The sequence below is a fragment of the Sphaerodactylus townsendi genome, linkage group LG11, assembly GCF_021028975.2.
Source record: "Sphaerodactylus townsendi isolate TG3544 linkage group LG11, MPM_Stown_v2.3, whole genome shotgun sequence".
NCBI lineage: Eukaryota > Metazoa > Chordata > Lepidosauria > Squamata > Sphaerodactylidae > Sphaerodactylus > Sphaerodactylus townsendi.
Window position 1 is genome coordinate 18,454,683 of NC_059435.1, and position 26,355 is coordinate 18,481,037.

The 26,355-nt window shown below is 44.8% G+C and overlaps 1 protein-coding gene across 1 annotated transcript in view; it reads left to right on the forward strand.

Annotated features, from left to right (window-relative positions):
• GLI3 (GLI family zinc finger 3) overlaps positions 1 to 26,355 on the forward strand; it is a 165,313-nt gene that overhangs the window by 54,862 nt on the left and 84,096 nt on the right. Inside the window, exons 3-4 of the mRNA XM_048510456.1 lie at positions 6,518 to 6,720; positions 14,609 to 14,755. Coding sequence (XP_048366413.1) covers positions 6,518 to 6,720; positions 14,609 to 14,755 — 350 coding nt within the window. The remainder of the gene's footprint in view (positions 1 to 6,517; positions 6,721 to 14,608; positions 14,756 to 26,355) is intronic.

Genomic DNA, 26,355 nt, shown 5'->3' on the forward strand with positions numbered 1-26,355 from the left:
TATCCTTTTTTTTGAGATGCGTGACCAGTGAAACTGGACACAGTTACTCCGCAAGTGCGGTCAGCACCACAATTGCTTTTACATATAAAGGGCATGACAATCTTTGCAGTTTTATTCTCAATTCCTTTCCTCAATTATCCCCCAGCATAGAGAGTTTGCCTTTTTTTACAGCTGCCATGCATTGAGTTGACATTCCCATGGAACTATCAACTAAAGATAGCCTAAAATCCCTTTCCTGGTCTGTGACTGATAGCAGCTTGACCCCTGTAGGCGATGTATGTGAAGTTTGGATTTTTTTTGCCCCTATGTGCATCACTTTACATTTATTTCTACCATTGAACTGTGCATTTGCCATTTCTGAGCCCACTCCACCCTAATTTATCACAAAGGTCCGCTTTGGAGCTCTTCAAGCAATCAACTTTCGGTGGTTCTCACCACCCATACATAATTTGGTTATCATCTGCAAACTTGGCCACCACGCTTACCCACCCCTACTTCCAGGTCATTTATGAATAGGTTAAAGAGCACTGGGTCCCCAATACAGATCTTTGGGGACACCCACTCCCTACATCTCTCCATTGTGAGAACTTCCCATTTATACCCACCCTTTGCTTCCCGTTCCTCAACCAGTTTTTTTAATCCATAGGGAGGACTTCCCCACTTATTCCTTCATTGCTGGAGTTTCTTCTCAACAGTCTCTGGTGAGGAACTTTGTCAAAAGCCTTTTGGAAATCCATGTCCAAGTAGACAAATGTCCAATCGGCTTCCCACCCCTGAAGTCCACGCATGCCTGTTTACACCCTCAAAAGAACTCTAGTAAGTTTGTAAGACAGGATTTGCCTCCTGCAAAAGCCATGCTGACTCCTTTCCTCCTCCAGCAGGTCTTTGCTTTCTCTTTGGCCACATGTTTTATAATTTTATCTTTAATGGATGGAATTCCCTTACTTTAATTTACCAGGAACAGATGTCAGAACTGACTGGCCTTGTAATTTCAGGGTCCCCTAGATCCTTTCTTAAAGATTGGTGTGACATTGGCCACATCTCTCCAAAGTCTTCAGTGGATGGGAGCCTGATTTCAGGGATAAGTTGCATATTAAAGAGTAGAGAAGATCAGCAATTTCATGCTTTGAGCTCTTTAAAGAACTCTTGGGTTGAATGCAATCTGGGCCAGGGGATTTGGTAACATTTAGCTCTTTTATCAATGGCTGCCAGAACTTCTTCTGCTCTTGTCTACCACTATCTTAAGCTAGTTCCCTCGGATTAGCCTCCTAAGAAGCTTTTCTGGTTCAGGTGCAGGAATGTTTCCTCACCTCCTCTCTGGGTGAAGACATAGCATGCAAAAGGAATTCATATTCAGCTTCTCTGCAACGTCTCCCTGCCATCTTTTAAGCACACCCTTTGTTTTCCTTTGTCATCTAACGGGCCTCACCGGCTTCCCTTGCTGGCTTCCTGCTTTTGATGTACTTGAAGAACTGTTTTGTTGCTGTGAGTCTTGATGTTCGCAGCCATCGCTGTTTTCCCTCATAATCCTTTTTTGCCTCCCTTACAGCTAACTTGCTTCTCTTTTGCCACCATTTGTGTTCCCTCTCATATTCCTTCTTCATCAGTCAAACTGGACTTCCATTTTTCTAAAAAGACATTTTCTTTTTTTCTGATAATTTCCCTCAACCTCTCTTAGAAAGTTAACCATGGTGGCTTTCTTTTTTTGGACTGGGTGCTGCTTTTCCCTTTTTTTTTCTAACCTGTTGGAACACATTCCAGCTGAGCTTTTATTACTGTGTTTTTAAATAACCTCCAAGCATCCTGGACAGTTTCTTGACTCCCTCTTTGATTTTCCCTTTCAGCTTCCTGCGCACTATCCTCCCTCATCTTTAAGAAATTACCCTTTCTGAAAGGCGAATGTAACTACACATTAGTAGTTGTCACTTGTTCGCATGCTGAGATACTGAATCTGACAGCATTGTGGTCGCTGTTCCCTATCGGCTCAACAACACTGGACTTCCTGCACCCGCCAGGTCCTGGGTCCCACATAGAATTAGATCTAGGATCACCTCTCCCCTGGTTGGTTCCACAACCATCTGCTCTAAGCCACAGTCATTTAGCATATCCAGGGAATGCTCTCTCCTTACTATGACCTGAACATGCATTTTTCCAGCGTTTATATGGGGATAGTTAAAATCACCCATTCACCCACTACATTTTTTGTTTTTTTGTTGGCCTCTCCTAATTTCTTTTTTTTTCCATCTCAGAATCCTTCTTGTGCACTTTGGTCAGGGAATGATAATATATTCCTTAATATTAAACTGTCCTTCACTAACTCTCGGTATTGATATCCACAGTTGATTCTGTAGAGAGACCAGCTCCCCCCTTGCAGATTGTCTATTTTATGTGATACTTTCATGCTCACTTTGATGTAAAGGGCAACTCCACCCTCCAATGCGCCCTGTCCTATCCCTTCCTATAGGAGCCTTTCTCGTAGCCTGAGTATAACAGCATAATCCCACTGGTTCCTCCTCATTCCACCATGTCTCTGTAATGCCCACTATATCAAAGTCCTCCTTCAAAACTCTCTACTCTAGCTCCCCCATTTTAGGTCGAATGCTTCTACTATTAGCATAGAGACACCTGTATACCCCTGTCTCCCCTGTCCTTAACCTGGGATTTATGTGCTTTTACCCTCAAGTCTTTTTTGTAGACACTATCCCTTGTCACATGCACATTGCTATGTTCCTCGCTTGTATGTGGTTGGATTTAGAAAAAACCTCCCTCTCTGTCTGCATCCCCCCATAGATGCACTGTATTCCGAACTGAGAAGTCACCTCAGCTCCCTGTCGGCTTTCCCCAGTGATCAGTTTAAAAGCTGTTCTGCCACCTTTTTTTTTTTTAATGTTGAGCGCCAGCAGCCTGGTTCCCTCTTTGGTTTAAAGATGAAGCCCGTCCCGTTTGTTACAGGCCTTCCGCCTTTGTCCCAAAAGGTCCCCCCAGTTCCTGACAAGTCTAAAGCCCTCTGCCTATTAACACCTCGCCACCTTCTCATCCACAGCATTGAGACCCTGTATCTCCAGCTTGCCCTAGCCTTCTCGGGCCCTGCGTTAATGGAGCGGGTAGCATTTCTGAGAATGCCACCTTGGAGGTCCTGGATCTTCAACCTGTTTCCTAGCAGCCTAAATTTAGCTTCAAGAACCTCCCTGCTGCGACATTTCCCAATGTGCGTTGGCGGGTGCCAATATGGACCACAACTGCTGACTCCACCCCAGCACTGTCTAAAAGCCTATCCACAGGATCGAAAGCGTGACATCCGCAACCTTCGCACCAGGCAGGAAGAGTCACCATCGCGGTCATCCACACCTCTCAATAAAAAACCCAACTCTCTACGATTTCTAATGATCGAATCCTGCCCACTACTAAAGGAGCCCCCACACTCTCCTGAGGGGTATCCTCGAGTGCGAGAAGGGATAGCTGATCACCAGGTTAAGGAAGGGATCCCATCTAAGGGAGCATCTTCCCCCACCTCAGACTGGAACCCTCCGTCCCCAAGACCTTCATTCTCCATGACATCTGAAGAGATGTCACCTTGGGAGTGGGACCCGGCTGTTAAGTCCCTGAAAGCCTCGTCTGTCACCCTCTCTGCCTCTTTCAGCTTCTCCAGGTCTGCCACCTTGGCTTCAAGAGAATGCACACGTTCCTTGAGTGCCAGGAGCTCATTGTGAGGTACATGGGGCTGAGAGAATTCAGAACAAACTGTGACTAGTCCAAAGTCACCCAACTGGAATGTAGGAGTAGGGAAACAAATCCAGTTCACCAGATAAGACTCTGCCACTCATGTGGAGGAGTGGGGAATCAAACCCGGTTTTCCAGATTAGTGTCTACTTGCTCTTAAACATTACACCACGCTGGGTCTTTTCTGAAGAGAAAAGAAGGCAAGTCTTCGTGTGGAGAGGGAACTTCATGCTATGAGTGCATGTGCGGAATGCTAGAGAACTGACTGGCAGGTGGGGAGTTCATGGCCAGAGAACCTGGTATATATTTTCCTATATTATATGGATACAATGCTATTCTAGGGCTGATTTTTTTAATTGCAGAAAAGTATTCATAAAGTTAATTAAGTAAGGGGGAATTTGGGGGCTGATAACTCCTAAAGGTGCGTGAAAACCACCTTTGCTCCCTGTCATTGAGAGAATTCTTTCCCTTTTTGGGACGGCCGATTCACATTGGGCTTGAGAAGGCTAACACTGTGGGCTGTAACAGGAGTCTGTTTAATTGCCAGTCCAGTTTTGTAATCCTTTCCAGTTTACTTTCTGAGTCCCATGGGGGTGCTCTACAAATCTTGAGGAGCACTGAGAACTTTGGGGGGCATTCAGGATTTTTGGCAGCCCTGGCTTCCCACACGCAGTGGCATCAGACAGCCAGTGGATGAAAATGGTTCTATACCACTCAACCCATGCTGAGGATAAGATCCCAGATCTGTAGTTTCTCACCGGGCCCTAAAGTGGCACACAGCAAATAGGAATCAAACCTATCATTAAGGAGTTGGCTGGTGGCCACAAGAAACAAGGATCTCATTGAACGTATTCCTCAGGTCTCCATATCTTATGCGTGTGTCATAAATATGCCCGTATAAAAGAAAGTTGCCTTGTTTGGAGTGCTGTTTTATGTCCTGACTTAGTCAGGAGAAAGGCAGGCTTATAAATATTTTTAATTAATTAATTATTATGTCCTAATTTTTTTGCTTGCGGTTTGGGGGAATTCAACAAGAATGCACGGTCGCTGGGCTGTAATGGAGTCAAGCACGGCTATAGACTTGTTTGAATTTAGGTGCTGCAGATTCCCTGCAGGTGCTATGATTCCCTGCAGAATCATAGCGGGTTTCATTTATACTTTTTAAAAACCCATATGCCTCATTAGGGCACAGAACCATTAAATTTGTTCAATTTATCTCAAATGTTGTGCTTAGCTTTGACTTTAAATGTTTTCATATCAGGGGTTCAGAGCTGGCATAGTGTGGTAAGATTGAGATCTGAGATTCATTCGGGTCAGAAGGGCCTTTTGCGCACTTGTGGTCTGCCTCGCATGGAGCTCACATTCCCATCGGGTTGGATTCTCGATTATGCACTCATTTTGCCCTCTTCAGAAGCCACTGTGCTGTCAGATCAGATAAGCTCTGCGGCTCAGTAACCGGCCAAAGTGTGGCTTTTCTTTCCCTTCGCAGGGAAGGCAAAGAGATTCAGGAAGTGTTACTCCTGATTCATGCTTTCTAGCTCCTCCCCACTCCCCCCCCCCCCCACACAACATCTCTTCCGGGCAGAATCTGCTGGTTTGTTTTTATTTTATTTTCACACTGCCAGTCCATCGCTGGAGCAATACGCTCTTGAAATGGACATCATCTATTGCTCCAGTGATAGACCCTCACTGCCAGCACACAGAAAAAAATAAGGCGGCAGGCTCAAGAATACAAAGTAAGTGGCGGGTGGGCAAAATGGCGGATCGCATCGGCACGGCTGGGGACACTTCATGGCAGGTGACTTCCCCTCCGAATGGGAAAACACTGTTGCGAGGCAAGTAGCCGTGCCGAAAGCAGTGAGTGAACAAAAGGCCACTGGCTACTTGCTTCATCTACACCAGGGGTAGGGAACCTGCGGCTCTCCAGATGTTCAGGAACTACAATTCCCATCAGCCTCTATCAGCATGGCCAATTGACCATGCTGGTAGGGGCTGATGGGAATTGTAGTTCCTGAACATCTGGAGAGCCGCAGGTTCCCTACCCCTGATCTACACTAAAGTAATGGAACGGTAACCCTTGCTGTTACATAGGGCTGTTGTAATGGTTACTGAGCAAATGGTGCGAAAAGTGATATAAATGCTCTAAAAACACGATGTTATTGCCATCGTTACGAGATGTAGCACTGGTTAATATGTAGTATACAGACTTCATATTCCCTAAATATTGGTGAATTGTTGGTCTTTTGGCCTTGAGTAGATGATGATGATGATGATGATGATGATGATGATGATGATGATGATGATGATGATGATTGATTTCATAGCTGCCAGTTCTTTAGCTGGTTGTTGGCTTTTCCTTACAATTCAAGCCTCACCCAGAGGCCTAGGAAGTTGTAATGTACGGATGTAGTATTTATGCAGATCCCAGCAAGGCTGTCTTCGGAATCTGACAGATGTTAATTTTGTCGATTTGCCCTAGTGTTTTCGGGATTATTATTATTATTAAACTTATATGCCACTCTCCCCCATAGGGCATATTTAACAGATATTGAGTTGATCGTTGAGCTGAAAAGTATTGATGACAGTCTGGGAGAAAAAGAGAACATCTCCGTTTTTTTTGTTTTTTTTTTGGTCCATGTAGTGAAAATAAACTAATTTGTAGCTTCAAGAATTTTTTTAAATGTTGTTTCGATATGCATTTTTCTTTGTTAGTCATTATTGTACATGCCAGATAATTTTAAAGGAGGAAAAATAGCAACATGCGTTTTTTGTGTGTTTTATTTTCTTTATAATTCAGGCCTTCCGCTCTGTCAAGTAGCCCGACATACTCGGACTTGCCCTTCATCAGAATTTCCCCGCATAGGAACCCTGCAGCGTCCGAGTCTCCCTTCAGCCCGCCTCACCCATATATTAACCCTTACATGGACTACATTCGCTCCTTACACAGCAGCCCGTCTCTGTCTATGATCTCAGCGGCTCGTGGACTCAGCCCTACGGATGGTGAGTTTCAGACCGGCTCCTTGTTTGCTGTCATTTTTGGCAACCGTTACATTAATCTTGTCATGGTGTCTCTTCACCTCCTTCCAATCAGCTGCAACTGATTTGTCACACATTTATTATGTCATAAATGTTTCAATACTTCATCAGCCCGTAGCTGGTAATTTGTACATTTCATTGAAACATCAACCAAAGGTACCATCTTATTAAAAAAGAAAAAGTTAAACACTGAAGAATATTTATTGCTTCCAATACCTTTCTTTTGTGGATCACAACATAATGGATACATTACATCTTGCTTATAGCAATGTGGATTAGAAGTTGCTGAAGTTAGCAGGAGAAACGTGGTGAGAGCAATTCATGGCATGCAGACTGCTTTTTAATTGAGACACTTAAAAAAAAAAGCTGTTTCCAGCATAGCACCCTGGCCATGGGGCTCTATTTTACTTCATTGGAAAAGATGCAGTGTTTGACAATCTCAGATATTTTTGGGAAATGAATTAAACAGAGGGATTTCTTTGGATTCAAATTTAAGAGGTGCAGGTTGGATCAACTGGTTCCCTATTGCTAAGTGAGGAATCTTCCACTAGAGCAGTGATGGCAAACCTTTTTGAGACTGAGTGCCCAAATTGCAACCCAAACCCCACTTATTTATCACAAAGTGCCAACCGGTTGGCTCCCTCTTCCTCTGCCCCACCTGCTCAAGCAGGGGCCAGCCTGCTCTAGTCTCCAGCAAGTCCCATGCACACTGCTCTGTGCTTCTCTAGCATCTCTGCCTCTTCTCCCCCCCCCCCCCCCGGGCAACAGCCACCTGGAGCACAGGCACCAGGCCCGCCAGCCGAGTCCTCTCTGCTCACTGGTGCACGCACATTGTTTTCAGTGGCCCAGGCCAGCCTAGCGGTGCGTGTGTGTGTGTGGGGGGGGGGGGGTGATTTTCCGCTCCCCACATGATGAACTCTGTGTGCATGTGCCCACAGAGAGGGCTCCGAGTGCCACCTCTGGCACCCGTGCCATAGGTTCGCCATCACTGCACTAGAGGAAGATTCTTTCAGTGAGATTAAAAAGTTGCTTCATTGGACAAAGATTCCCTCTGTTGGAGGAAGGACTCCTTCCTCCAGCAAGATTCTTCACGGCAGAAGAGAACCATCAGATCCGCCCGTTGAATTTTGCTCCTTTAAGATCGCAAACAACCAGGATCCTCCTAAAGGTAGGTAAGGCTAAGTCCCATAGACATCAATCAGGCAAATTCGTCATGACTACCTTGTCCCACCCACTGGTTTGATGCCGCAGTGTCTTCTGCTGCACTTTAAGTGTCTGAATCCCAGTCCTGGGTGTGAACTTGAGAACTCTGTCATAAGGTTGCTTCTAGACATACGCAAAACGATGGAAAAGGCAACACCCGAGGGTTCAAGAAAGATTTATTCAACCGTACAAGCCAATTTGCAACCCACAGAGCCTCTTGTCACTCAGAGCTTATAGCAGAGCCTCAGTCTATAGTACTGAATACTTTTTGATAAATTTAACATATGCTCCCTACCATTTTTATTAGGATCCACTTGTTTTTCTTATCACATTAGTCAATTCTTCCACCTCCTGGTTGTGGTTCTACACATGTATGTAGAATGATTTGAACGTTTATTGAACTATTCAAATCATGTGCATACAGAAAATGTTAACTCAGATGGGGGGGGGGGGGGCTGCCTGCTAACGTAGAAGAAGAAGAGTTTGGATTTATACCCCCCACCTTCTCAAATGTCAGGAGACTCAAGGTGACCTACAAGCTCCATTCCCTTCCTCTCCTCACATAAGACACCTTGTGAGGTAAGTGGGGCTGAGAGAGTTCCAAAGAACTGTGGCTAACCCAAGGTCACCCTTGTGGAGGAGCGGTGAAACAAATCCAGTTCACCAGATAAGAATTCACTGCTCATGTGGAGGAGTGGGGAATCAAACCAGTTCTCCAGATTAGTGTCCACCCACTCTTAAACACTACACCAGGGGTCTGCAACCTGTGGCTCTCCTGATGTCCATGGACTACGATTCTCATCAGCCCCTGCCAGCATGGCCAATTGGCCATGGTGGCAGGAGCTAATGGAAATTGTAGTCCATGAACATCGGGAGAGCCACAGGTTGCAGACCCTTGCACTACACCATGCTGGCTCTCCATAATAACATAGCAACTAAACATATACAATTCTCGCTGAGAAAAGAAAATAGACTTTGACTTTAGTAGCAATTTTATATGGATGAGCAACAAAAAAAGATGAAGTATAACTTGGGCTCTGTTAACTTTATGGTAGCAAAAAGGCAGTATGAGTCTTCAAAATCATGATTGTTGCTAAATTGAGCTATAATGGGTCAAATTAGCTAGCTAATACATAAGGAAGACAATTAAAATATCGTTTCAATTAAGAGGAAAGCCCTTCCCACCACATTGGAAAATAGCAGATTTACAAAACAGAGACAATCTGCCTTTAGCTGAATTTGAAAAATGAGCTGTACTCGCTGCTCAAATGGATAATACCGTAACTAATTAATCCTCACATGTAAGAATATATACCTTTACAGATAATCCATTACTTGTGGGTGCTTGTTCTTATGAGAATAAATTTTAATGGCCTGTTGTCAATCAGAGCTTGCATTACACATGCAAGGCATTTTTAACAGTGATAATGAAAGTTCAGCAATTTTAATAGCCCAGATACTTTACTGAGAAACTTTTAATATTTGTTTTATTTTTTTTTCCTGAGATTTTTTTCCTGAGAATTTTTATTTATTTTATTTATACATCTGAATAACACATACATAGGCCCTTTCCGCACGAAGGCGGAAGGGCTTGGGTCGGCGTTTCCATGCGGACAGTCCCAGAAAGAACCGGGGCGACGGCGCCGCTGGGCGCTGTCGCCCGGTGGACTTACCTGCTCTCCAGCCCTCTGGCGCATCGCCGGGGCCTGGGGACACGCCTCCCCTGCCCTGCAAGCCTGCTTCCGCATCGCAGAGCAGGGGGGCGTGTCCCCAGGTCCCGGCGACGCGCTGGAGGGCCAGAGAGCAGGCAAGTGAAGGGAGGGAGTGGGAAGCGCCGGGAAGCCGCTGCCGTTCGCACGGCAGCGGCTTCCAGCCGGCGTTTCCAGAAAAGTGTGCTTCCCAGCGCACTCTGTAAACGCCGGGCGGGCGGCGCGAGGGCAGCGCGGCTGCAAAGCAGCGGCGCCCCCTGTGCGAATGGCAGCCTGGGGACGGCGTTTTTGTCGTCCCCAGGCCACCATATTCCGCCCGTGCAGAAACGGCCATAGAAAGATAAAGGAAAAAATCCCAATTTAGTCCCCCTCCCCCCTACAATATCAATACTGAATAAAAAGAAGAAACAAAGAAAAAACACCTATACAAAGATCTACACATATATATGTTGACTTCCAGCTACGTCACTAAGGATTCAAGCATAATTCTAACTCTGTGCTTATAATTAATATCTACTTTTTTTTCACTTTTAGTTCTTCTTAAAAAGTTGTCTGAATCTAATACGCTGTTTTCATTTGAATCGCGAATCCTTCCGTTGTTTCTCTGAATATGTTTTCAATAAGTCGTCTGCAAAGGATTTCCAGTTTTAGGTAATTTAAGTAATTTTCAATAATTACCAATATTATACAGTGGGTCTTTAGAAAGATATCTCCAGAGCCTCTTTCTCTGCCTCATATAAACATAAAGACATATGCTAACTATAACATTATGTGTCTTCTTTGTACAAGGAGACCTAACTAGAGAAGGACCTCTGGGGGTACAAACACTAAATGCTCTAAATCTCGCTTTGTACATTAAAATATTAAATTTAAGGGATTATACGCGTGTTGGTCTCCTTTTCATTTGTCCTTTGCTTTTAGGATAGCAACGAAAAGACATAGGGCTTGCCACGACCCCCCTCTATGCTTTCGCGCACCTTGCTCTCAGTGCGCAGGTCATTTCTGGTGTGCTACCAAAGAGCTACCCCGCGCACCTCAGCAAGCTGGGGCGCGGGGTCATCAAAAGGTGCCATTTCGAAGAGCGCCAGGAATGAAACGCGCTGAGGGGGTGCTGGGGGACCCCGCGCTACTTGCCTACGGTAGCGCGCAGCTACTGGTAAGTGGGAAAACGCCCATAGAGATCCCCTTTTTTTGTACACGCGTTGTCATTTCTAAAGGGAAATTCCTGCAAGAGACGTGAGGAGACAGGGGCTCATCCACATAAAGCTTGCACATCTTTCACTTCTACTCACGTTCTCCTTCACCTTTACAGTAGAAGTACAAACAGCATAAATGCAAGGGACATGCACGTCCATTTCTGCTCATAGCAAAAGCTACATTTGTACATCAGGACATAATATTTAAAAATTTTAACCAAGAACATTCCAATTACGCACTCAGTGCATCTAGATCAAGTTGAGGAGCTGTATGCAAACTTGCTTAGATCTTCATAGCTGTGCTTTGCTAATCATTATGAACCACCCTATTTTACTTGTTTGTTACTCTTATGCCACAGAAAATTAGCTTGGCAGCTGATTCACACAATACAGAGCGTGCAGGTACGGTCTGAGGTCCCCACTTTGTTAAATAGTCAGACATGAGCTGCAAGTTCTTCTAAATTCCCATACCCGCTGTGCTGAATTTGTATAAGGACCATGATACTCATGGAAGGAGAAGCAACTTTACCTTCTGCCCTCCCACACCATTTTCCCAACCTGCCCAGGTGATCTAAGGGTTACTTTTTAGCTCAGAAAAATGGTGGCAGGGGAGATGTTCACCATAATCTTGATCAAAACTGGGCACCACACAAATGAGAATTGAGGAGAAACCTCAACTCAGAGTTTACCGTGAGTCATAAAGTAATCACATAGACCCTGCCTCTGGAATAGTATTGTAGTTTGCATATTTAAAAAAAAATGTTTGCTATAGCAGGGGTCTGCAACCTGTGTCTCTCCAGATGTTCAAGGACTGCGATTCCCACCAGCCCCTGCCAGCATGGCCAATTGGCCAATTGGCAGAAGCTGATGGGATTTGTAGTCCATGAACATCTGGAGAGCCACAGGTTGCAGACCCCTGGATAGAGAAGAAAATGATGTTTCGGGGGGGGGGGGCGGATCCACAGGTGAGAAATCATCTTCTCTGAAATCTAACTTCTATGGTATGTGATGATATTGTCTGTTTCATTGCAAAAAGGAGAGGACCTCACACTGACTGGTGTCCTGAGAAACTGCTGCATGTCTGCACAGAACCCCTGAACTTTGTTGGGAATTTTGGAGAGGCCTTTCCCCAGTGCGTACAGAAAGCTTCTCAGACTTAGGGTGCCGTGGGTTTTCCGGGTTGTATGGCCATGTGTTCCAGTAGCATTTTCTCCTGACGTTTCGCCTGCATCTGTGGCTGGCATGAAGATGGAAACCTGGGAAAACCACAACACCCTAGTGATTCTAGCCATGAAAGCCTTCGACGATACATCTTCTCAGACCTGTTCCCAGCCCACCTGGATCAAGAGCAGGCCATACAACGACTTGAACTTGTTCTGTTGCTGAGCTTAGCAGGAGAAGATTGATAGCATCGGGCAATGTGTTTCCATCAGCAGTAGAGGAGGGGCAACTACTCCCTATCCCATCCAATGAAAGATTTTGTCCCCATTGTCTGAACCAAGCAGAAACCTTAAACCACATGATTTTCTTCTGTCCTAAGTATTCAAACATCAGATACATATTACCACAGTCCACATACCACAAAGCACTAACTTGTCCAGCTGACTTGCAAATGGACTTCCTTCTCAATAGCAAGGAACAGGAGACATTGGAAAAGACTGCTGAATTTCTCCTGCAAGTGATTGCTGTATGGAATCAAGGAAAACAGGAAGGAACATGACCTGCTTATATTACTGCATTATTTAATTTATTCTTTACTTTGTATGCCTAATAAAGGTTATTGATGATGATGATGATGATAGCATCTGGCTTCCTCTTTCTTAGGGAAGGTTGTTTTTGTTAGGGAAGGTGGTTCTGGTCCTTTCGCTGGGAAATGGTTGGGAGCTTCCAAGGAGCCCAGGGTTACAAACAGCACAGTTTGAAAACCATCTTACTACAGAAAAAAAAACCAGGTTTTCCAATACACTTCCACGGTGTCTACATTGCACAGTGAAACGAGACTGGCTCCTTACCAAGAGACTCTTACTTGACTCCGTTCTTTTGGTTAGGAAGAAATGTAAAGGGTTTTCCTCTTTTTACAAGCTAACACATCTTTCGGGCACAAGAATTCTAGTTGTGTAATTTATCTTTATACGCTCGCTTCATGCTCTTGCAAGTTCTACGGGCTTTCCTTTTAAAGTTTGCAGCCAATGTTATTGTTAGTTAACCCAGACACTTATGTCAGAAAGCTCAGGAAGTATTTTAAGCGTGTCTGGAAAGATACCGCAGTTGTCTCATACTGTAAAACTTTAAAATCAATGATTTCCTGTAAGAAATTTGGCCCCAATGTTTTTCTTTCCCATTTTATGGATGGTAAAAATAGCATGAGGAGGACTTTATGCTGTAAAGCATATTGCAAAGGGTTTTTTTTTTTAATGCGTTGAACTTCCTTAGTTAAGTTTTCGTTCCTGGAAAGTATAAAGTTCTTTTGTTTCCTTGCCAGTCTCGATTATTGGATTGTGAATATTTAAACTTTTCATGTGTGTATTGTATCATCTGACATGGATAAAGGCTGGGATCTGAAGGACGTAATGTGGGAAGGCAGAAGGCGGCTTGTCCTTTCTGCGGGCCATTTTGACAGAGAGACAAACCATTTTCAGGTTCTCTCTCGGGTTTGTCTCTCTGTTCTTTTGCTCAGAAAGAAACCTTTGGTTATGTAGAATGAAATACTCATGTCTCGTATCTTGCCCAGGCTTTTGAAAACCTGTTAATTAAGTATTAAGAATTAAGCATCCTTCTTTGCGTAGTCAGTAGATCACCTTAGCCAGTGTGGTTTAGTGATTAAGAGCAGGTGCACTCTAATCTGGAGAACTGAGTTTGATTCCCTGCTCTGCCACTTAAGCTGTAGAGGCTTATCTGGTGAACCAGATTAGCTTGTTCACATGCCAGCTGGGTGACCTTGGGCTAGTCACAGTTCTTCGGAGCTCTCTCAACCCCATCCACCTCACAGGATGTTTGTTGGGGGGGGGGGGGGAAGGGAAAGGAGATTGTAAGCCCCTTTGAATTTCCTTACAGGAGAGAAAGGGGGGATATAAATCCAAACAACTCCTTCTCCTTCTCCTCTTATTATTAGACTTTTAAAGTGTAATCCATTAGCAGGGTTGTACCCTTCCAAGTCCATGAAAGTCATCAGGTTTAGAAGGGTGGAGCAGATTTTAGGACTGCACTGTCAAGTTAGCTTGCTGAAGCATTTTTTTTATTTTGCCGACCCATTCTGCAGGAGCTCCTTTAAAAACAGGGATGTCTTTTGAAATCACGATGCGTTTGTGTTACTACTCCTAGCCAATATTTGTTTATTTGCTTGTTTACAGAATTTTTTTCCTCATTTTGTCCCTGAAGGCTCACAAAAGAATACTGAACAATTGACCAATTTAAACAAATAATACAATTAAACAAACACACCCCAGTCCTGTACAATGAAGCTGCCCCAGGCTGTGAACCAAGAGCCCTTTTGCTTGCATGCAAGAGCTTGAACCTCTGGCTTCACCTATGTTTTTAGTACCTTTAGAGAGAGTAGAGTGCTAGCAGGATCTTTACCCCCAGCATCACGCCTGGTTTATAGTGGACTCCTTGCAGGGTGCACATATTGAAAGCTCCAGTATATTTAAAGCTCCAGTGTAATAGGCAGTAGGATGAAATGAAATGAAACTTTGTGATCTTTTTACCATATGTCACTTATTGGTGTGTTTTCTGTCCTGTTTTTAGTTCCACATGCTGGTGTTAGTCCGGCTGAATATTATCATCAGATGGCTCTATTGGCAGGTCAGCGCAGTCCATACGCAGACATAATTCCGTCAGCAGCCACTGCGGGAGCTGGTGCCCTTCATATGGAATATCTCCACGCCATGGACAGTAAGTAGTACTCTTACAACAAAAGATCCTGAACTTGCTGGAAGGACACATTGATGTATGATATGTAAGGATGCCACGGGACTGTCTTTGGTGGAGACTGAACTTGAACCTCTGGCTTCGGGGGTGAGGCGGCCTACAAAGTCCAATCAATCAATCAATCAATCAAATACTATTGTCGAAGGCTTTCACGGCCGGAATCACTTGGGTGCTGTGTGGTTTCCGGGCTGTATGGCCGTGTTCTAGCAGCATTCTCTCCTGACGTTTCGCCTGCATCTGTGGCTGGCATCTTCAGAGGATCTAGATACTGTTGTCCAGGGACTTCACATTCCTTGTTGTTGTTTTTCAATTGGACTTTGATCATCTGCTTTTTCCCGGCCTGTTAGCCAGTCTCAGACCCCTTCCACGCATGCAGAATAATGCACATTCAATCCACTTTCAATGCACTTTGCAGCTGGATTTTACTGTGCAGAATAGCAAAATCCATTTGCAAACAATTGTGAAAGTGGATTGAAAGTGCATTATTCTGCATGTGTGGAAGGGGCCTCAGAGAGGCTATCAAGATCTAAAAAAATGCACCCATGAAGCAGTTAATAAATTTAAAAATATCAGCAAACATTAAAACAATAATTTTGTATTTATTTATTTATTGGTTGCATTTTTATACCGCCCTCCCCCGAGGGGCTCAGGGCGGTGACACTTGGTCAACCCTGCAAACCCTGCAAGGTGGCACTTGGTCAACCCTGCAAACATTTTAAAAGGCTAATAAAAAACCTTATCTGCAGCCAACTAATACTGCACCGATTCCAATTTATTTCAAAAATTTTTTTTCCCCAAGCCTTTATTGGCATAGACAACGGTACAACAATAATAAAAACTGATGTAAAAGACATCGATATACAATACAGGAAATACAAGTTAAGTGAAAGGAAATCTACTGGCATTTAGTAATTTCCAGGAGAAGGTCTGCCACTATCGTACAGAGAGAAGGATCAGGATTGTCCAGCAAGTAGTGTAATCTAAATAAATCAGGGAGATCGGGTAAGTGTAAAGGAGTAAGATTCACACACTTGGATCTGATTTCCTTAAATCTGAGACAGTGTCATAATTGGTGAGCCAGAAATTCATCTGAGCCAGCATTACATGGGCACAATAATTTATTTCAAATTTATATCAACAGAAGTGGGGAGGGTGACTTGAATTTAAGAGTGTCAGAAAGTTGGAGGAACTGTCACTGCCTCAAACAAAAGCCCAGTGGAACATCTCTGTCTTGCAGGCCCTACAGGACCCCGGTCTCAGTTGACAGAGGATTCCAACAGGCTTACTGGGGTCCCTGTAAGGCCCCTCGCTACTTTATTCTGAACCAACTGTAACTTCTCAAGGGCAGGCCAGTGAACAGCGAGTTACAGTAATCCAGCCTGGAGGCGACTGCTGCATGGATCACTGTAGCTAGGTCTGAACGGAACAAGTAAGGCAGTGGTGGGATTCGGCCGGTTCGCACCACTTCGGCAGAACCGGTTGTTAAAATGGTGCTTGTAAACAACCTTGTTAAATTATTTGAATCCCACCACCGGAACCGGTTGTTAAATTATGTGAATCCCATCACTGAAGTAAGGGAACAAGTGCCTAGCCTGGCGCAGGTGGAAAAAGGCCACATTGATCACATATGCGACCTGGGCCTCCATTGATGGGGAGGACTCCAGGGTCACACCCAAGCTTTTGACAGATAGGACAGGTGCTGTAAGCTCCCCCTCCGGCCTCCCTCAGCCCAGCCACAGGACTTCTGTCTTTGATGGATTCAATTTCAGTCTGCTCTTTTTCACCCATTCCACCACAGCGTCCAGACACCCAGTCAAAATGTTAAGGGCGGCAGCTGGCTGTCCCTCCATCAACAATTAAAGCTGGGTGTCATCAGCATACTGAGGGTAACTGAGTCCAAAGCTCTCAACCGGCTGAACCAGGGGTCTTGTGTAGATGTTAAATAACATTGACGAGAGGGCTGCTGAATTCCCCAAGACAATCAGCCTGGGGTACATCAAGGCCCAGTCCGACATGATCTCTAATAGGTCCGCCAAGGTACCTGCTGGTGGTCTAGGCATCCAGTACACCAGCAAGAAACTTGACCAGCAAGATAGCCAAACTCTCCAAAGCATCCCACACCAGACCCAGAAGTGCATGTCATTTATAATGTGTGAGGTGTCAACTCTTATTAATACTGTGGTATTATTAGTATACATGGGACTTTCCAGAGTTTCTTAAACTAATAAAAATGCCAAGACTGTGTTCTCAAGAAACCCAGAATCTAAATTGTGAAACAAAACAACAGGGAAAGGGGACCAGAAATGACAATGAAGAACATGGGATGACTGTAGCTATATGAGGAGGCAGTTCTGTAGGTGTTCAGTCAAAAAAATTTGTTTTTTTTAATACTTCCCTGCGCAAAAATGATCATTGTTTGCAAAGTGAATCAGTGACTCTGTAAGATTGGCAACTCAATTTTATGATTGTTCCTTGAAGAGGTGTAATGAAAGAAAATTGTGGAGTGCAGGTGGGATGCATGACTAGAGGAATCAATGAGAAGTCACTTATTTTCGGCTCTAGTGGAAAATAGTCTTCAAATGCGCTAACTTTACCACATTCAAGTTTTTCCCATATTTGAAATGAACTGGCAGAAAAAACAAATTCACATCATTGAAAGGTTCACTGGGCTCACTATTTTTTCCCTTTGTGGTCTCATGCAAATTCATGCAGGTTCACACGAACGGTCCCAGTAGGGGTGAGGAAGACGGCGCAGCCTGCGCAGAGGCTGTGCTGTCCCCCGAACACCTTACCTTCCCTCTGACCTTCCGGCGCGTTGCCCAGGCCAGGGGACACGCCCCCCTGCCCTGCGCGACAGCTCTGGAGTCGTAGGGCGGGGGGGGGGGGGTGGCCCCTGGCCTGGGCGACGCACCCGAAGGTTGGAGGGACAGTAAGGCGTTCAGGAAAGGGTGGGGGAAATGGCTCCTTCCACCCGCTGCTGTTCACATGGCAGCGTTTGGAAGCCGCTGTTTCCGAAAAACCTCACTCAGGGAACGAGGTTCGGAAACAGCGGCTTCGTGCCGCTCGGGCTGCTGCAATGCAGCAGCAGCAGCCGTGCGAACCCCTCCCCAGGGACGCTGTTTTTAGCATCCCTGGGACGCTGTATTCCGCCCGTGGTTTGAGAGCCACCATGGTGTAGTGGTTAAGAGCAGGTAGACTCTAATCTGGAGAACTAGGTTTGATTCCCCACTCCTCCCTGTGAGAGGGACTCTTATCTAGTGAGCTGGAGTCCTGCTGGGTGACCTTGGGCTAGTCACAGTTCTTTGGGCTAGTCACAGTTTTCTCAGCTCCACCTACCTCACAAGGTGTCTGTTGTGGGGAGAGGCAGAGAAAGGATTTTGTAAGCTGCCTTGAGACTCCTTACAGGATTTGAACCACACAATCTCCTTGCTTCATGAACTAGCCAATAGCAAACCGCAGAATGCCAGATTGACTGGCTATCATTTTTATTATTATTATTATTATTATTATTATTATTATTATTATTATTATTATTATTATTATTAGTAGTAGTAGTAGTAGTAGTAGTAGTAGTAGTAGTAGTAGTAGTAGTAGTAGTAATTAAATTTAGTATACCGCCCTATCCCCGAAGGGCTCAGAAAGGATAGACTTTAATAATTGTGGAACTTAACTAATTACAAACTAGAAATGGGTTGTCTTGTCAAAGGCTTTCATGGCTGGACTCAACTGGTTGTGGTGGGCTTTCCGGGCTATGTGGCCGAGGTCTGGCAGGTTCCTAACGTTTCGCCCACATCCGTGGCTGACATCCACACAGCCCGGAAAGCCCACAACAACCAGTAGAAATGGGTTGTTTACTGATTTATTTTCGTAGATGGTTTTGGATGCCTATCTTGTTCTGGAGCCTGGTCTGACTGGGTGTTGTACAGGTCTGCAGGTAGCCAAAGCCACTGCGGCATGCACAGAATGGACTGAGTCTTGTTGCCTCCTGGTTTGAATCCCTAAGACTGGCAGGAAGGTCCCATATCATGCAGTGCAGACTGCAGGTGTAAAGTACTTGTACACCCTTTCATGTGTCAGTGATGTTGCTGGTGGACCTCCTGGGATTTATTCTGCCTTAGTGATGCATGTGGTGCACTGATAGATCATTTTGAATTCAAAGCGATTCCCTGCAGAATCCCCTGTGGAGAGTTTCTGAATTCACCCACACGAGGCTGGGGGTTCCTGGAAGGGATTTGCTTTGTGCATTCATACCTGGGTCCTGAGCTGTTCAGAATAGACAGAGTCACTTGCGTTCACGAAACTCTTGTTCCACAATGGTCACTGGGAACTTCGTTCATGCAAAGTGGGGAATCCAAATTGCAGTTCTGCCGGGTGACTTTGGGCCAGTCACAGTTCTCTCAGAACTCTCTCAGCCCACATGGAGGCAGGCAATGGCAAACCACCTCTGAACATCTCATGCCTTGAAAACCCTATGGCATAGGTGTCAAACTCACGCCCCTCCATCATGCTGGCAGGGGATGATGGGAACAGTAGTCCACAACATCTGGAGGGCCGTGAGTTTGACACCTGTGCCCTATGGCGTCACCATAGATCAGCTGTCCTTGACAGCACTTTCTGGCCTGTTCATCAGACGCCTTTGATCAGATGAATTCAGCAGGTTTTCTTCCAAGATCGCAAGGCACCATCAGTGATGCTCAAAAGTGTATATGGACAATCAAGTTTATGTGAACTCCATGGAAGATGTCTTTAAACGAATCAGGTTCTGTATATCCAGCCTAAGGAGGTGTTTTCGGAAGTTGCAGGTCATGAAGAAAGCACTCCAAAGATGTATTTATTTTGTCTTTCTCTTGCCTATTTGCCCTCACATGTACCACCAATATAATGTCCAAAAAGATATACCTGACTATACCCAAATATACCAATGCATCAATTTATTCTTTTTAATAGAAAAAGTGTCCCCAAAAGTATAAATACAAATGGATCAAAGTAGGCCATTAGACAGGGTTCAATGCCGAGGAGTTGATTGCTGAACATTAGCCAAGTAACTCCTGGGCTAATAAAACGAATAGTTGGGGCAGATCTACCAATCAGTCAGCAAATGGTCAATTGGCTGAGGGGAAAAGGACAAAACTCATCCTTGCCCGTATGGGTGCTGCCTACCAGCCATGCCTGAATCAATATTCCTGGCCTTGGAGGAGGAGGAAGAGGAAGAAGAAGAAGGAAGAGGAGCAGAGGAGTTTGGATTTATATCCCCCCTCTCCTGTTGGAGACTCAAAGGGGCTTACAATCTCCTTGCCCTTCCCCCCTCACAACAAACACCCTGTGAGGTGGGTGGGGCTGAGAGAGCTCCGAAAAGCTGTGACTAGCCCAAGGTCACCCAGCTGGAGTGTGTGGGAGTGCACAGGCTACCCTGAATTCCCCAGATAAGCCTCCACAACTCAAGCGGCAGAGCTGGGAATCAAACCCAGTTCCTCCAGATCAGAATGCACCTGCTCTTAGCCACTACGCCACTGCTGCTGGGATGGGATAGAGTGGTAAAGATCCTTGATCATTGCATGAAGAGCCGGTCTAGTAGATTCCTGGACCCAACCCTCTACCTTTTCCTCTGCTAAGCTGCAGAATTATTGGCGACTGATTGTGTCTGCATGGGGCTGAGCAAGGTGACAGTAATCCAGGTGGACCACTAGAAATATTCTTGGCCTCTCCTTCTGCACAGATCTATCTGGCCACTGGTGACCTTCCAAGAGAGGAAGGAGTGGGCAGCAGCTGTGCCAAGAAGACTCATAGAAAGCCCCCTCCCTGTTTCCACTAAGCTGAATGTACACTTCTGTTTGGAAAAAATTCTAACTGATGATCACACATTTGAGATTCATTACAGGAAAGATTTTTCAATTAAGGCCTGTTTCCTGTATAAAAAACGCACACGTATGCAGCGGTATTATTCAAATTGATTGTTTTTTAAGTAGTAAATGGAGAATTAAACTAAGAGTAAATTGTGGGGAGGTCATATAGGCTCACCTTCTCCATTTGATGAGAATTTGTTTAGTCAGGCACTCGCTGCTTTTATCTAAACAGAGACTGAAGCTACCCTTTTACTTTGTAAAAACTAATTAAAAACTATCTTAACTTGCATGGTCGTACAGTAAATTAGTTGTCATTAAGCAGGAATCTGAATGTCCTACCATTCATCATGCCAAAGAAGCCGCTTTCTTCTTTGTCAGAATTTTAGATGAGAAAAGGAAAAACAAAACAATTAGCAGGAAGCCAATATTAAGACGCTGAAAAACAACAATAAAGTTGCCCCCGCGTGCATTTATTAGCTAAGTGCTACCTTCAGTGTTGTGCTGTGTTAAAAAGTCAGTCCTACTTGGCGTCATCTCATCAAGGAAAATGAAAATCAGATGTGGCAATAGTGAGATTGGGATCCTCCTTCTCCAAAAAGGGGCAGTTGAGGATGCAAGAGGAGGTGGGAAGGTCACATTGCACAAGTGGAAGTTCTTCCTGTGAAGGTACGGGGTGAAGCCCCTGTAGCAAAGTTGCACAGTACACTGGAACGCAGTAGGAAGTCAGACACACACAGCAGCTCTGCTTCACAGAAGCGGTCCTACTTTTATTAGTTCACAAGTATAGCTCACACAGACAAAGTGCTCCGCCAGGCAGTACGAAGACAAGTGTCTCACAGACCTAAATACACCGCAGCCTTATATCTGGTTTACTGACCAATCACAGTTCTTTACCAATTAAACCTAGAATGAGGCTGTGTCATGTGATATCTGTCAGTTAGATTTTGATGATCAGACGCCAGTTACAACAGTGCTCTGACACTTCTGTCCCCAACTGCATTTTGGGATCTACCCTAGTTTGTCTTGCTATTGTTTTCAGGTTGCTCTGGATCAACCTCTTGGACCCTCCTCAGCTGAATGAACAGAATTATATTACAGAAATAGCCTCTCGGAAACTCCTCAGATCAATTGGCGTATTTACATTACAGAAATAATTCACCAGATTATAAAATCCTCACAGCAGGAACATGACCATTTTTTCTTTTTCTCCTTTTTAGCCATTGTGACTTTACAAAGTGCCATATACAGAGACCCCTTCCGCACATGCAGAATGATGCACTTTCAATCCACTTTCAATGCACTTTGAGGCTGGATTTTACTATGCAGAACAGTAAAATCCACTGCATTATTCTGCATGTGCGGAAGGGGCCAGATGTAGTCTTACGCCAGCAGAGACAGAATGTCGTTTCGCCAAGTGAGAGATGCAGGGGGCAATTCTGCCGTCCCGTTTCTCCCCAAGCCCTTTTATTGACAGTTTACAAGAGGAAAAACAAACAAGGCAGGCAGGGGTTTGCAGCACCTGGATGCAAGACAATCAACAGGGCAAAGGGTGCAGGGGGATTTGGGCAAAGGATTTGGCAATTGCACGTACACATTGGAGCCAGGAGGTCCTACAACCTCAGCGGTTTCTCCGAATCCACATTTTGGAAGGAGAGGTCAGTCGAGGGAGTGTGGAATACCCTTTTCCGGGGGTGTGCCCACCATACTCGAGCATCTCCCAGGGACTCATGCCTTCCAACAGCCAGAGGGAATACTTCAGGTGGAATATACATAACTAACAACGATACTGTAATCTTCTGTAATAATGTCTAAGACAGTGGTTCTCAACCTTCCTAATGCCGCGACCCTTTAATACAGTTCCTCATGTTGTGGTGACCTGCAACCCTAACATTTATCCATTTTACAGATGGAGAACACTGATGCAGAGAGTCTTAGGTGACCCCTGTGAAAGGGTCGTTCGACCCCCAAAGGGGTCATGACCCACAGGTTGAGAACCGCTGGTCTAAGATGTTCTTACCATGTCCATCTTACTCCTCTTACGCTGCTTCCCTTCTGTGGGCAGGAAAGGTGCTGCCAGGAATCCGAGAGCAATGGGAATGCAATAATTTTGTTTGGGTAACCATGACTCGGTAATGCTAACCCAATTTGGCTTCCACTGACTCTTTTCCTAGTGCATCATCTAAAGTTATTCTTCAATTTAGTCAATATGTCAACTACCACATTTTTCCTCTGCTCTTGGACGTTAATGGACCTGGCTTGGTGTTAACAGCAATGTTTATTCAAATACTGGTTTTTATTATTTTCATTGGGAGGCTATCTTTTCCCCTCTCTCTAGAAGACTCAGAGTGTGTCCAGCTACCCACTCCAGCCCAGAATCCAGAAGTCTGTTATCTTGCCAATAATTATTCTTACATTGTGTGTGTCTCAGATAGCAGGGGATGTTGAATTCATTTTTTGTGGACTGGATATGACATAAATGTGACTTGGTCAGGCTGGGCATTGTGGGGGGCTGCCTCAGCTGACTCGGGGGCCTGATAAGCCCTCTCAAGGGGTGAGCTGCAGCCCCTGGACCACATGTTTGACTCCATGTTTTACATTATGGGGCATCAGCTCCTCTTAGCTGTTCAGTCAGGAGGAAGATGCACAGGTACAATGCAAAGAATGACATGCTTGATTTTTAACTTTGATTTCGTTGATGATGCATTTCATTGATGATGCATTTCAAATTAAAATGTGCCGTCTTAGTTATGTGGGAATGCATCGATTTTAAATTTAATTCCTGTTATAGTTTTATAGTTAGTTTTATAGTGACTGTTTTAAATGTTTTATGAATGTTTGTGAACTGCCCTGAGCCCAAAAGGGGAGGGGCAGTACAGAAATTTAATTAATAAATAATATTAAAGTCACATGAAAATGCCTAAAGGCTTACTGTTTGTTACTAAATGGCACAGAATCGAAGTTGGACCCTGCATTGTGACACAGCATCAATGATGGCCAGTACCATCTTTCCTTGAGGAATTCCCTTTCATGCAGTGGAAGTGAGAGTGGTACCATGTGATGCCACAAAGTCTGGTTCCTACACCCCACCCTTACCCCTTTGTACTGTTGTCTGATAAAAGTTACTTAAGCATAGGTTTTGGTTTTGTCATTTCTGGAATGGAGCTTTTTTCTCCTTCCTCCTTAATGAAATAGCCAATTCTTACGAGCTTTGCTAACTGCTTTCTACTCTTAAGGAAAACGAAAGACATCACTGTTCTCAAATATCAAAGCACTGTATTGAACAAAGTAGCAGACAGCCACACAGTAAAGTAGCAGTCCCATAAAAGAGAGATGAAAAAAGCTAAATTATAAGGAGCTTGGGTTTTTGTTTTTCGTTTTTTAAAAACCCCTTTACATTCACTTTTAAATGCTGACTCGTCAACGTGGTATCTGGAGAGAGATTGGAACAACATGGACGCATGCTGGTTACACAGATGTAGAAGAAGAGAGAAAATAACCACAAGGCAGATGCCAAAGATAACTGACACGGTTGTTGGCAGTTTTATCTGTAACGAGGTTAAGACCAAAGAGAATTCCAAAATGAACCCAGATGGAAGCCTAACTAGAGATCAGATCACACAGCGATAGGAGCAATGAAGTGAGAATTCAAATACCAAATTTGAGACTTTGGGCAGAGGAAGACCAGAAGAACCCGGTACTTGATGAGCGCCATGTGCTCTTATACGTTTTCTCCCCGGGAATTCTGGTCCAGATCTTACCGGAGAAAGAATACAGGACTAGGAATGTTATTATTGGCATCATCCAATAGAAATGTTCTTATTTCGTTGTGTCTAAACGAAAGTTTAGTAGTGAAGGGAGAGGCAAAAGTAAACATCGAACATTAACACTGCTAGCCTAAGAACACTGGGCTGAGAGTAAGCCCCACTGAATGGATATGGGTAGGGTACAGAGTAGTCCTGCTTATGATAGGCAGGGACACATTCTTAAAGCCAGTGTGGTGTCGTGGTTAAGAGCAGATGGATTCTAATCCAGAGAACCGGGTTTGATTCCCCACTCCTCCACCTGAGTGGTGGAGGCTTATCTGGTGAACCAGATGTGTTTCCGCACTCCTACATTCCTGCTGGGTGACCTTGGGCAGTTTTTCAGAATTCTCTCAGCCCCACCAACCTCACAAGGTGTCTGTTGTGGGGAGAGGAAGGAAAAGGAGCTTGTTAGCCACCTAGAGCAGGGGTGGGCAATTATTTTTTCCATGGGGCCGCATAAGAAACAGAAGATATTGTGGAGGGCCGGGCCAAAGGCAGGGGGGCGAGGTGCTTTTGAAAGCCCCGCAGAAGCCGGCAGCCAAGGCAACCGGCTTCTGCGGGGCTTTCAAAGACGCCTCGCTCCCCAGCACGGCAGGGGGGCCAGTCAGGGTCATCCGGCGGGCCAGATGTGGCCTGCGGGCCGTATAATGCCCAGGTCTGACCTAGAGTCTTTTTACTGGAGAGAAAGGTAGGATATAAACCCAAACTCCTCCTCCTCCTCTTCTTTTTAAATTAACTGAGAAAGATTTTAGCAGTATAATTGTCAGAATAGGTGAAAACAAGGTGTAGCTAAGCCTGAGCCCAGTCCAATCCAAGATTAACACTTTTAAGTCAACTTGATGTCAGTGGGTAGGTTTACCATGTGCTTCACAGGCAATCCTGTGCAGAGTTCCTTCTGCTCAAGCCCATTTAAATAATTGGACTGAGACTGGGATAACTGTGTAAGTGTAAAGAGGGGATTGGAATGTGACGGTTTTTGCTAGCACCTGTTTTCATTGTTTCGGTTTGTGCTATCTTTTGCTTGGCGCTATTCCCAGAATGATCTGGCCTTGCGTGTGAAAGTATCTGAGTAGGCTGGGCCGAAGTTCTCTTGATGTCTGTCTGTACTTTTGATATTGTTCTCTCAAGGACTATGACTGATCTAGCCATATTAATAAAGATCTTTCTGCTTTCATGAAGATTCTATTGTATGGACTTAGTTTGTTACAGTACTGTTGGACTGTAAATCTCTCACATTGACTACAACAGAACCAATGTGCTTGTCCCTGGCAATCAAAAGGGAATTCCAGAGTTAATTCTCTCAAAAGATCCAGCCTTCATTTAAAAAAAAAATGCACAATGCATTCCAGTCCACACATTGATTGAAAGATAGCTACCACATTTTAGTCGCACACTGTGTGAGCTTAGCATACATGTGTAGTGGTGAAGAGCAGTGGACTCTAATCTGGAGAACCAGGTTTGATTCCTCACTCCTCCACATGCAGCCTACTGGGTGACCTTTTGCTGGTCAAAGTTCTCTTCAACCTCTATCTGCCCCTCCTATTTCAAATAGTGCCTGCGGTAGGGAGGGGAAGGGAAGGCAATTTTAAGCCACTTTGACCAACTCTTCGTCTTCTTCCATCCTCTGCTTTATTTTCACAAGAACTCTGTAAGATAAGTTATCTCTATAAGATAAAGGAGCAGCAGTGGCGTAGGAAGTTAAGAGCTCGTGTATCTAATCTGGAGGAACTGGGTTTGATTTCCAGCTCTGCCGCCTGAGCTGTGGAGGTTTATCTGGGGAATTCAGATTAGCCTGTGCACTCCCACACACGCCAGCTGGGTGACCTTGGGCTAGTCACAGCTTCTCGAAGCTCTCTCAGCCCCACCCACCTCACAGGATGTTTGTTGTGAGGGGGGAAGGGCAAGGAGATTGTAAGCC